Source organism: Heliangelus exortis, chromosome 18 (genome assembly GCF_036169615.1).
Source record: "Heliangelus exortis chromosome 18, bHelExo1.hap1, whole genome shotgun sequence".
In the NCBI taxonomy this organism is placed as follows: domain Eukaryota; kingdom Metazoa; phylum Chordata; class Aves; order Apodiformes; family Trochilidae; genus Heliangelus; species Heliangelus exortis.
In genome coordinates, this window is record NC_092439.1 from 13,058,230 (window position 1) to 13,070,564 (window position 12,335).

At 51.7% G+C, this 12,335-nt stretch overlaps 1 protein-coding gene across 2 annotated transcripts in view; it reads right to left on the bottom strand.

Moving 5' to 3' along the window:
* LSP1 (lymphocyte specific protein 1) overlaps window positions 1–11,672 on the bottom strand; it is a 45,772-nt gene extending 34,100 nt beyond the window's left edge. Inside the window, exon 1 of one of the 2 annotated variants that reach the window (XM_071762208.1) lies at window positions 11,446–11,672. In XM_071762208.1, the coding sequence (XP_071618309.1) occupies window positions 11,446–11,525 (80 nt within the window). In that variant the 5' untranslated portion in view covers window positions 11,526–11,672. Of the gene's footprint in view, window positions 1–1,030; window positions 1,295–11,445 lie in introns of those variants that run through there. The other variant, XM_071762209.1, reaches the window with a different exon arrangement.
* Window positions 11,673–12,335: the final 663 nt, after the last annotated feature.

Genomic DNA, 12,335 nt, shown 5'->3' on the forward strand with positions numbered 1-12,335 from the left:
GGCTGCAATACCAGCCAGGGAGATCCCAAGCTGAAAGGAACACACCTCTCCAAATGAACCCCATGCCCCCACTTTGACATCTACATCCCAGCTGGAAAAAAACCAGGCACCAGCAAGCACAATGGAGCCAAGAGGTGCCCAAAATACAGGATACAAGCCCAGCACACCCTGGTTCCATCTCTCAGCCATCCAGGTCCTCAATTAAACACAAAGAGGTGTAGAACACTTCTCTTCTGGTGGGTCAGAACCACCAGCATGGCATAACAACACCCAACATCCGCAGCCAGAGGAGGGTCTTGGAGACCCAGAGAGGAAAGCAGCATTTCCATGCCCCAGGGAAAAACCACATGGAAGGGAACCCCAGCACCAGCAGACACTGCAGCTGCCCTCCCTGGCTCAGCCCTGGGCTGACAAATGGAATAAATCCAACTGAACTGTCCACCTCCCTGCCCTGGCAATCCCATTCCAAGAGAAAGGTTGGAAGCACTATTGGAATTCAGCACATCAGAAAAGCAGCGTCAGCTCCCAGCCCTGGGAGGACCTGGCCCTTTACAGAGCTCTGAACTGAAAACACACATCACACCCATGCCCGATGTGCATTTCCTACAGAAAAATAAAAATAAAAATCCTTTTTCTAGGCAGAAACCTCCAGCATTCAGGGAACACAAACAGACACATCCTGAGACACAGAGGGGGTGGGAGTGGGGGGGAGAAATCAGCCGGCTCAGGTAAGTGTCACAGTACAGTTGTGCTCAGTTATTCCAGTTGGGTGCTGCTGGAAAAGCCATCAGTAAGTTCCAATCTGCTTTTCTCATCCTGCTTTCGGGAAGGGGGGGTTTGGGGGGGGGGGAGCGTAATCTCTTTTCCTTCCTCCCAGCGCATCGCGTCTGCCGGAGAACGGCGGTGAGAAAGCAATTCAGCTGATTTCAAGGGACCCAGAGCTGGGCTATTCCGAAATCCATTTCCCTTCTTTCCCCCTGACCCCCACCCCAATCGGAACCGGCTCCCCCCGGGGCAGGTGGGCTCTCACCTGATCAGGTTCTGCAGACCCTGCTTGCTGGAGTTCCTCCTCAGGATCGCGCTGGTCATGGTGACCACCACAACCAATATCACCACTACCACACCACTATCACTATCACCACTATCACCAGCACCAGGGCTGAGCTCTGGGCAGGGTCCCGGCTGCCGCCCCTTCCCCAGCGCCTCAGGCAGCTGCCCGGCTGCGCGCTCCCGCGTCCCCCCTCTCCGCCTTCAGGAAGTTCTGCAGCTGGTTTCCTTTTGTTTCTGCTCGCCCCCCCCCCTGCTCCACACCCCCTGTTTGTCTCCTCCACCTCTACCTCCTCCTCCTCCCCCTCCGCCCCGTGGAAATGTCACGGGGAAACCTCTCGGGGCGCAGCCGCTGGGTCCCGCAGCACAAAGCCCGGAGCTCCCCACTCCTCAGCGAGGGGGGGGCTTCTCCCTCCTCCGCTTTAACCCTCCCTTCCCTCATCTTCTCCAGCCCCCTCCTCCTTCCCTCGTTCAATCCCTCCCCCCATCCTCCTCCCCTTCCACCACCTTTTTTCTACCTTTACCACCGCTTTCCTGAGCACGCAAAAAAAAAAAAAAAAAAACTCGGGAGGAGCAGCCCGGGTTGACAACTTGGGCTCAGTGGGGCTCTAGGTCAGTCCCGGTCCATTGGAACAGAATTCTTCCTCGAAGGACTCATCTCCAAACGCTCCCCAGAGGCTCGGAGCTGAAGCAAGAGCCAGCTAAATCCAGAGAAAGCTTTGTGCTGGGAAGAGACACGGCAGAGAAAGATGTTCTCCTGGGATGGAGATAGCAGCTGGATTCCCGGGGAAGCTGAATGCAGCTCTTAAATCTGCCCCTGCTCAAGTGACAGACTCTCCCGTGCCTCAGTTTCCCCAGCCATCAAAGTGGGCGAGAGCAAAAATAATCTGGCAAAAATAATCTCCGTGGAACACTGATACTTGATTTAAAAAATGCAAGAGTGGTTGAGGAGGGACTAACAACATTGCCACCTGCTAAAACATAATGCCCATCTGTCATATGTTGAGATGAGTGTTCTTTATGCTACCATGGAAGCAGTCTTAGGAAAAAAATATTTTAATTTTTTTTTTTTTTTTTTTAAATAGAAAAAATGTCTTTTTTCCTAATCTGCATCTCCTGGAGCACATGAGCCTTTACTGGGGAAGAGATCTGCTGCTGTACAGGAGTTGTGATGGGACTACCCTGCTTAGACCTTCCTTCTGCTTTCAGCCCCTCTCACTGCATTTACATGATTCCTTTCAATCATTTCTGACCATTTTCTTGGTCACCTGGGTAACTTGAAGTGGAGGAGTTGCCCATGAAATACACCCAGAAATCTCAATAAAAAGAAAGTGCATTAAAGGCAGAGCAGAAGGAAGTGCCTGCCCTCCTCCCCACTATCTCTTCATTTCAGATATTTACTGAACACTCCCAAGGTGAGCAGGAACAACAAAAAAAAACCCACTAAGCACAGGCACTGATGTTGGCCTCTCTGTGGACTGCTCAGATGCTGTCATTTTTTTTTTTTCTTTTTTTTTTTTTTTTTGCTTTCTAAATCTGGTGAGAAGATGCAAAAGAATCTACCACAAAAGGGATCTGTTGCTCAAAAAAAAGAGCCTGTCCCAGCTCTGCAAGTACTTACAGGAGTAATGAGGTTTAAGCATGAGAACACTCCTGTTGACTTCACCACAACTGCCCACAGAGCTGAAATGAAATATGCACGTCCAGGGTTTTTTCTTTCCTTGCAAAGAGAATGGGTCCAAACCTGCCAGTGACTCCCAGGACCTGAGCCAGCCAAAAACACAAACCAGAGGAGCAGCCACGGGCCAGCAGCAACTGGGGGCTGAATAATATCCCAGCAGCTTTTTTATTTCAGGCAGAGATGCCAGGTGAGCCCCAAGGAGCTGAGGAGGGGCTGGGGGAATCAGGAGAAAGGCTGAGCTGATAGCCCCCCACTACCTACTGGATGCCAGATCCTCTGTCTAAAGGGGAAGAGGGACTTAAACTGGTGTTTCCCCCAGCCTGGACACCAGAATTTGTCTCCTGGAGGATCCCAGCATGAGGTTCTCTTCTTGCAAGCACTCAGCAGACTTCCACCCCAAGCCCAGGACTGACTGCTTCTCAGTGACAGGGACCTTCAGTGACCCTGAAGGGGTTATTCAGGGAATAAAACCCCTGCTGGGTGATGAAATCCAGGACCAGAGAGAGGTTGCAAAATTAGTTCTTACTGATCTAAGGTGCTAAATTGTGAAGCACTGAGGAAAGGAGTCCCTGCATTGCCTCCCTCCTGCCTTCACAAGGTGGCTGTGAGACTCCACCTCTGGGGAGGTTTCCTGCCCTTCTCCCTGGCTTTCATCTCTAAGACAGGCAGCAGATGTGAGAATAAAGCTTATTCTTCCTCTGACAGCACCAGAGTCCTCGCAGGAACCCCAGGGAGAGGAGGGAAGAGCAGGACCCTCTTCCTAAACTCAGAGTTTGCAAGGAGGAGGGAACCATGCACCCTCAGCAGCACATTAAAAGGGTCACTGTCCCCATCTCTGTGGGGCAGGGGGCACTTAAACCCACTATTCCAAAGCTGAAAGGCTGGACCTAAGGGTCCACAGGCAAAGAGAAGTGGAGGAAAAATCCCAAACCATCACCCTGCAAGTCAGAGGCTCCTTCTGGCCCCTCTTCTCCCTCTCTTGTTGCCAAGCCCAGGTGCACCAGGCTGACACACACCAAGAGCAGGGAGGTCAGCATCAGCCCTACAGCTGCTTTCCCAGAAACAAACCTCCTGGTTCCCCCAGGAAGCAGGCAGGAGTGCAGCAGAGCTGGGATAAACAAAATGAAGGATTAATTCATCTGTCATTTTTTAGCACTGTTTAAAAAAGCAGCAGCACCAGAAATCTCTGCAGCACAAACCTCCCCCTGCTAGAGGAGCAGGGATGCCTGGAGCACCCAGAAAGAGGGTGCAGAGCAGAGGAGAGCTTCCAGAGCTCTTCCCTGCAGCAGAGGAAGGAGAGAAGGGGAGAAGGAGAGAAGGAGAGAAGGAGGGAGTGAATTTGGCTCCATGGAGGAGGGAGGGAGGGCAGAATTCCCAGAGAGATAGGGCTGCACCAATTCCCACCAATGACACAATCACTCTGCTATGTAGGACCGGTTGCAAAATCAGTTGGAGGCTAACACATGGTCTAAAAAAAAAAAAAAATAAATAGAAAATTTAAAAAATAAAATAAAGAAGAAGCAAAAAAAAAGAAAAAATAACTCTAGTCCTGCGAGCCCAAATAATTTTCTGCAGTGGGATGCAAAAGCACTGCATGAGCCCCAAGGTGCAGTCATTTTGAGGGCCAGTCCTTTAAATGTGCCATCAGCTGCCAGCATGGTTTCCAGAGGTCCATGCCTGCCTGTCAGTGGTGGGATCCCCCCCAGAGAAGATGTTCTTGCATGAACAGCCTTGGCTCCCCAGCAAGAATTAAGCAGCTTTGTTTCAGCAGGGGACCCTGCACTTCCACCACAAGATGATGGAGCCTCCTAAGATGATGGAGGAGAATGGGGGTGTCTCTGGTTTGCCTTTTAAATGATGTATCCTTCCCTCTGCCATCCCAAACCTCTTACTCCATCCTAACACCTCCCCTAAGCCCTCTTCACCATGCACATGCAAACCCCACTTCAAAACCAGTCTGGCAGACACTAACCCTGGGGTTCCCAGTTCATTGAGGAGCACAGCCACTGGTATTTCAGTTGTGTAGATGGTTTATATGTTAGCCTGATGGGCAGGCTTTGCCCAGCTCACCTTCATCCCTAATTCCCAGTTAGCTCAGTCTGGCTTATTTTGCCAGCACTCACTTTGGGGCTGCCAAATAAATACAAAGGCCAAAAGAGGCAGGCAGAGATAATCCCAAGGAAACAGGGTGTCCTGTGGCCAGAAGCAGCTCCTTGTCTCTTTCATACCAAAAAACACACCAAAAAACACACCAAAACCAGCACATTTAAAGCTCCAGAAGTGTTCTGTCAGACACCTCAGCAAGGGATCTGGGGGGACCTTCCAGTAACCTTCCAGGGACCTACTGGAAAGTTGGGGAGGGACTTTTCACAAGGGCATGAACAAGGACTTAATGGCTTAAAACTGGAAGAGGGGAGATTTAGGTTAGACACCAGGAAGAAATTCTTTGTCATGAGGGTGCTGAGCCCCTGTCCCAGGTTGCCCAGGGAAGTTGTGGCTGCCCCATCCCTGGCAGTGTCCAAGGTCAGGGGTTGGATGGGGCTTGGAACAACCTGGGCTGGTTGGAGTTCCCCGTGCAGCTTTCTCTTTGTGACTTCTCTTCCACTGTACACTGCCAAAAGGTCAAGTGATTAATCTTTAACTAAATACTGCTCTGAAGTGAGGTCTTGTCTGTGGTTTTTTCCTACTCAGTAGTCAGTAGGATTAACTTGTATAAAAGTTAGAGCAGTCATCTTGCTTTCCTGAAGACTATTTTTGTGCTTTAGAGGTGATTGGAGGTGGAAAAATATTTTAGGGGATATTCCAAAATGTTTTACAAGTCATCTTTTTTCTTAAAATTGTCTGTGATTTAGTTTTTAAAAGTCATACTATTCAAGAAATAATTGAAGGTATTTTTAATACCTTCAATTAAATACCCCTGCCCGTGCAGGGGGCTTGGAACTAGATAACCTTTAAGGTCCCTTCCAACCCAAACCATTCTGGGATTCTCTGTTCTGTGCAATTAGCTGAGGGTGCAGGGGAAGAAGTCCCAACAATATTTCCCTGCAAATCTCCCTCTGCCCTGGCTGGGACTCAGGAGGGGACATTTCCAAGCCAACACATGACCCAAGGGAGGGGGTGCTGGAGGTGGGAGCTGCTTTTCCCTGGCCCACACCCCCAAAAAAGCACCATGAAGAACATGTGGAATTGTGGGCTAGCCCCAAAAAGTCAGCAAAGCCCATGTCACACTAAGTCTGAAGTATTTGGCTTGGGATCCATGATTGCTTTCTTCCTGTGACATCCAACGAGGCAGAAAGGAGAGGGGGAGGAAGCTGGGTCTGGAGGGGACATCCCTCTGCCCCTCTGCCACCCTTCTCCTCTGTGCAGAACGGAGGAGGGACCCTGTCTGTGGGGCTTCTTCAATCCCAAAATCCCAAGAGTTTGCATCACCTCCCTGTGGCAGTGGAGGTGGAAGTTTCAAGCCTTGGAAGGGAAGCTGCTTTGCTCCAGGGGTGACACAAATGAAGGAAAGGATTAAGGAACCAAAAGGAACAACTAAAAGCTGGATTTCTAGAGAGGGGAGAAGGGAAGCAAAGAGAAGCATCAGCCAGGGGATGGGCAACCAGGGACAGATGCCACGGAGTCACTGCCCTGAATTGCCACTCAGGTTCTGCAGCCCAGGGCCAAGGCCAAATGACTCTGCCAAGCCCTGGAGAAGCAGAGCTGGTCCAACACTTCCAGCCAGCACTGAAGGGTGAACCATATCTTTAGATTAAGTTAAAACAACAGAGCCTTTGGGAGACAGGAAGACAAAACAATGGCTGCAGATATGACACTCCCAGCCTGCTCAGGAGGGTCATTACAGGACAAGAGACTGGCTCCAGCTCTTTGGGATGCCTCTCCAGCCAGGGTCAAGAAGCAGGACAGAAGATTTTGGTTGGGATGGATAAGCCATACTCAGCTGGGTGCCAAGAGGTTGTCCCCCCCCTGGCAGGGACTGAAGGAAATGTCTAAAAAAAGCCCCATCACGTTGCCCTGGCACTAAGCTTTGCTCACCAATTTGCTGCTGAATGAATGTAAAGCTTGAATGTCCATCTAAAATCAATTCTTTGCTCCAGCTCAGAGATGGACACTGGGCAGCTGGAGACTCCTTCAGCCACCTCTGATGTTTTGCATGAGAGGGACTGTCAAACCGTGACAGGGACTCAATCTGTCACAGAGGCACCACCTTCTTTTACCAAGTGGCATCCATGTGATGTGTTCGGTGTCACCCAAAACCAAACAACACATTTTGCAGGGTGGGACTGCTGGGTGTGTTCAGCCCTGTGCCTGAATCTGGTCAGCTTCTGCCTGGTACAAACTCCCTCACCTGCAGCTGAGCTCGAGGCTCTGCTGTAGCCCCACACTGCACCCCAAGCACTTTGAGCATCCATCAGTCCCTGCCTCCCACTGCCAGGGTGGCAATGGGAAGTCTAATGGACAAGAAGGAACCCCAAAGCATCATCTGGCAGCTCCTGCTTCTGAGCTGTGCCCTCACTTCAAGCTGTCCCTTGTCCTGATCTCATCCTGCCAACATCCAGCCAGCATCAGGGATCTAAAAAGCCTGAAAACCAACCCAGGGTTCCATCAAGGGGGGGTGTGGTCATTAATACTTCAAAATGAGGGCCACCCAAAGGTTGAGATGAGCTTTTCTGCACAAGGGGCAGCTGAGGTTGTGTGCAGGAAGATGGCAAGTGCAGCAAAGAAGCTGCAGAGGGAAATGCCACCCCAAGGAAGGAGAAACCCCAGCAGCTGGTGTGCCACATCAGTCTGCTCCTGAGCACAGCTCAGACACACTGCTGGCAGCTCCTGAAGCTAGGGGACAACTGCAAGGAGACACTTGTTTGAAGAGGAAACAATTATTGCCATCAGTTTTGCTGGGGGAGGACTTTGCCCCTCCCAAAATGTTGGCAGTGGTGATGGTTTGGGGTCTGTCAATAATTCAAGGTTTGTCAACGCTCGTGGGTCTGGAGCAAGCTTGCCCTGGCAAGGAAAGTGCTTGTGCAGCAGAAAAGCACACGTGTGCACAAGCACAGAAGAAGAAATCATCTTTTCCAAAGTGTCTGGCAAGGAGCTGATAAAAGGCATTGCACACACTGCCTGTGCAATGCAGCAACAGCAACAGGGCTGGGAGAGAGGCTTTTTGGTAACACAGGATTTGTCCCTGGCAGAGGGGCTGTTTCCAAGGGGAGCAGACAAGCATCCAGCTGATGCAAGGTGGCACAAACCCTGTGTGCAATAAACCCTGAGCTGTCCCAGTCTCCATCCCAAAGCCAGGACACCCCCTAAGCACCACTGCATCCTCCAACAACAACTCTCCCTTGGGGATATTTCCACCCTGGGGGATACAGTCAAGTCCTGCCAGGCCCAAACCTCTGCCCAAACCTCTCTACTTTGTTCCCAAATCAGCCCCAGAAGAGCTCTCCCTCTGGGGTGCAGCAGAGGGTGGGTGTGGGTGCCCCAGGGGTGCAGGCTGAACCCTGCCTCTGCCTCCCCTTCCTCCAGCAACACCTCAACCAAAGTGCTCCCTGACTCCACTCCAGCAATGCTGGTCTGGCAAAACCTCCTCTCCTTATTCCCCAGGATGATTCCTGGGACAGCAGAGCTTTCCTCCCAGCCAGGTCTCTCCAAAATCCAGGATTCCCACAGGCAACACAGCCAGACTTCTCACCAAGAGTTCTCAAAGAGCCAACCCTCCAACCAGCAGAGAGTCTGCTGTGGTTTAAAATAAAATTAAAAAAAAAAGGAAAAAGGTAAAGTTCAAAGAAAGGCTGCTGGGCAATCCCCTACTTTAACACATACCTCCAAACCCAGAGGTTCACACTGCAAGATAAGCTCAGAGGTGAGGCAAGGCAAGCCAAGTTTTGGGTGGTTTGTTTTTGAGGTTTTTATTTTCAAGGAGAAAGGGGCAGTGAAGCCACCTGATACCTCCCCTATATTTAGAGACTGTTCCTTAGCCCTGATCCCCCTGCCAGGGTACCTGTAGCCAATTTGGAAATGCTGAAGTATTGCCCAGCTTCATTAAATTCTCCATCTGGTGCTCCCCTGTTCATTTCCCTACCATTTTTCCACTTTAATGAGCCCAGCTGGGTCAGACTGAGCAGGGATCAGCCATCCCTCCATCCCTCCATCCCTCCCCCAAGGACTCTGGTGTGCTGAAGGATCCAAAGATTCTCCACCTATCAATTTTCCCAGCTACTTTCCTTCCAGTCCTGGGTATACTTAGCAACAGCACTCACCCAGACTCCTCTAAGGATCTGGAGAATCCAAGGCAGCTGGGACAGACGTGGCAAAGCCAAGCCTGGGGCTGCCAGCCCAGCAGAACCTCCCCTCAGGCAGTGCCCATACATGGGCTGCTCTCTGCAGCACATGGGGTGGGAAGCCCCAGGAGATGGGGGAATGAGGGAGAAACCCATTTCTCAGCTCAGAGCCCACAGGTGAGAGGAATCAGGCTGGTGAGCCAGGTTTCTGCTCTCAGGTGCCAATATCCTGCAGAGCTCAAGCACAGCAGTGGGATAGCAACTAAGGTCAGGGGCTGCTTGGAGCATCCAGAGCTCTATGGAGCGTGTCCTAAATAACAGCCCCAATAACTACTGGGTTATCTAACCCTGGTGTAAGGCAGCTCAGCCTCCCACCAGCCAGGCAGGAGGGGTTGATCCATCAGCCTCTTGTCCCACCAGGACAGGAGGAGCCAAGCAGCCACCTCCCCAGAGCCCACCCCAGCTGGAAAAGCTTCACCCCAGGCTTACACTTACACAAACCACTTCAGTTTGAGGAAGGGAGCACAACACCAGTTTGGTTCAGGTGGTGTTACACTGGTGTCAGACTTTGCCATCTGTGTGGGGAAACAGAGCAAGCCCTGTCCAAATTAGGATTTCTGGGACATTTTCTAATACAAGCTCCTCTTCTGTAGGGACTGGGCACTGTGCACAATAAAGTTCCTCGTTTAAGCAAACCTGACAGCATTTTTCAGCCCCTAGCTCCTCACTGTGCTTTTACACTGGGATTTCTTTCCTGGCAGCTGTTTCAGGATTCTCTGCTCACCTCTCCAGCACCCCTTAAACTGCCCCTGAGCACCCTCCTGACTCCATCCACACCCAGGGCAGCTGGCAGAGAGCTTTGTCCTCAAGGAGAGGAGATCAGAGAGCTGAGCTAGACACAGGGGGAGAAAAGATCACCCCAAATATTTCCTTCCTCCCTTTGCAGAGTGCAAAGCACCAACCAGCAAGCCTTTAAATAGCACAGGTAAAAGCAGGAGAAGTTTAGAGCTACACATGAAACTATTACACAAGCCAGGGGGGGAAGTAATTCTCCATATTTCAAAACCAAACAAATAATAAAAAAGGAAGTTAGCATTTGCTTGCCACTTCTTTTCTATCAAGCTTCTTGTTTCATGGTAATTCTAAAGTGCAGCTAAGGAGGAAGGGTTGTGCCATCCTGCCATCAGCAGTCATATCTCTGGTGTTTTTTAAAACGAGTGTCTAAAGGCTGTAAGATTGGGGTGGTAGAGACCAGACCCCTCCAGCCAGCCTCTGCTTTTGCTGAAATTCCAGCAGGAAGCAGAGAAGGGAAGGAGCTGCCCCTGTGTCCCCACCTGGCCCTGGCTCTGCCCATCTCCCTTGCACCTGCAGCAGCAAGAGGGGACAGGGAGCATCTGCTCCATGCTCCTGCAAGGTGAACTGAGCCTGGAGCAGAGGCCTGGCCAGGCTGGAGCCACGCTGGGAATCCCACTGAACACACTGAGAAACCCCCCCAGCAGCCAAGGTTTCCCCTTTGTTTCAGCAGAGCCATGCACAGAGCCTTCCAGTGCCTTTTGAAGCTTCCAGTCAAGCCCTCAGCCAAAGCTAATTGCTGTCAGATGTCAGGCAAAACTACAAGCTGCCACCACAGGAGATGACACAGCTTTCTCCTCCTGTTGTCACCCAAAATGGGGTTTTTTCCCCCGTCAGCACGAGCTGTGCTGGCTCTCAGAAGCCCTAGGGAGAAATGTTAATGCAAGCTTTGAAGCTGGAGGTAGAAAATCAGGCAACCCCCTCCTCCAAGCTCCTGGATGTTCAGCCTGAATCCAGTCCAAACCTGAGCACTTTTTGGGGCATAAACCTTGCTTATACCCCAGCTTATCTCTGTCTGCCTCCACCTCAGACAGACATGGTCTCTGCTGCTGGTCCATCCCCTTTTAACCCCCTGGAAAGCTGTCCCTGAGGGTGCAAACAGACCCCAAATTTTATAATCTCTGCTGATAAAAAACCAGAGTGGAGGCCCGTGGAGGTGGAGAACCTTACAGCAAGTAGCTTGAAACCTCATCAGGCTCATTAAGAGGCAAGAAACTCCAGCAGCTGCTGCAAGGAGAGGAGGCACCTGGTTTCCATCCACTGGTCTTAAAGATGGGGCTGATTTCAAGTGCAGGTCCAGGTTGCCAGACCCTTTGCTGAGCTCGCCTGCTGCTGGAGCTCTGGCTCTCCCCTTGACCAACTCCCCCCCTTCTGAACTCTCTGAAGCCCAAAGGAGATGAGACCCTTAGGAAGCCAAACCCCCTCCCTAGCTGGAGACCTCACCAAAAGGTCCATTTCAGCCTCATGCCCCATCACGACCATTTTGTCCTCACCATCCTCCTTCCCCACCATCACCCCTCCCAGCTTCCCAGCCTCAGTTTTCTGGGTCTGGGAGGCAGCTGGGATGTTGGAGTCCCCAGTCCTTACCTCTCACTCTCCCTGGGGCATTCATCTCCTCCAGGGTTTAAGCCTTCTGCACCCTCCTGGTACCCCTCGGGGTCTGACATCTTCTGGGGCCCCCAGACAGCTGGGGAACAAGGGTGCTGCCTCTGTTTGGCTTTTCCTGTGCTCAGCAGAAGTGAAATGTGCCGGAAACTTCATGGGCTGAGGGTTTGGGGGGATGGGAGAGGGGCAGAAGGAAGGCAAATTTGGGCGGTGGTTTTTTTGGGGCTTTTTTTTTTTTTGTCTGTTGGTTTGTTGTGGTTTTTTGTTGTCGGGGGTGTTTTTTTTTGTTGTTGTTTTCTTCTTTAAACCATTTGGACTGTTTCAAAGTTTCTCCTCTGCCACCAGCTCAAAAGTGAAGAGTGCTGGGGTAATTCAAAGGGGAAGGAGGGGGCACAAACATCCCCACTGGGGCAGGGAGAGGAGTGACCCCCCTACTCCCCCAGCTGCCCACACCACTTTGGGACAAGAGCATCTCCAAACCACAGCACCCTACAGTGCACTGGCTCCCAAGGACCTGCTGAGCTTGTCCAGACCTCTCAAAGCCACCTGGAGCCAAAGGGGCTTCTGCCCTGCAGCTGTCACCTCCCTGCCCACCTCTGCTTCTTCCCCACACCTTCCCACTGCTGGCACCATGGGTGGAGGTTCTGCAGCCCCTCCTGGGGTTTGGGCTCTTTATCTCTTCACAGCTGGTGAAGGACATGGCCAGGAGGCAGTGGTACAGCCTGGCAGGATGAGGATGCCAGCAGGGCACAACCTCACCCTTCCCTCCCTGCAGTGAGGGGGATGTGCACACACAGCTTCAGGGGGAGACCCACAGCAGAGGTGTCCTCTGTCCCCACCCCTTGTCAAAGCCTCCCTGACCCCACCAGGAC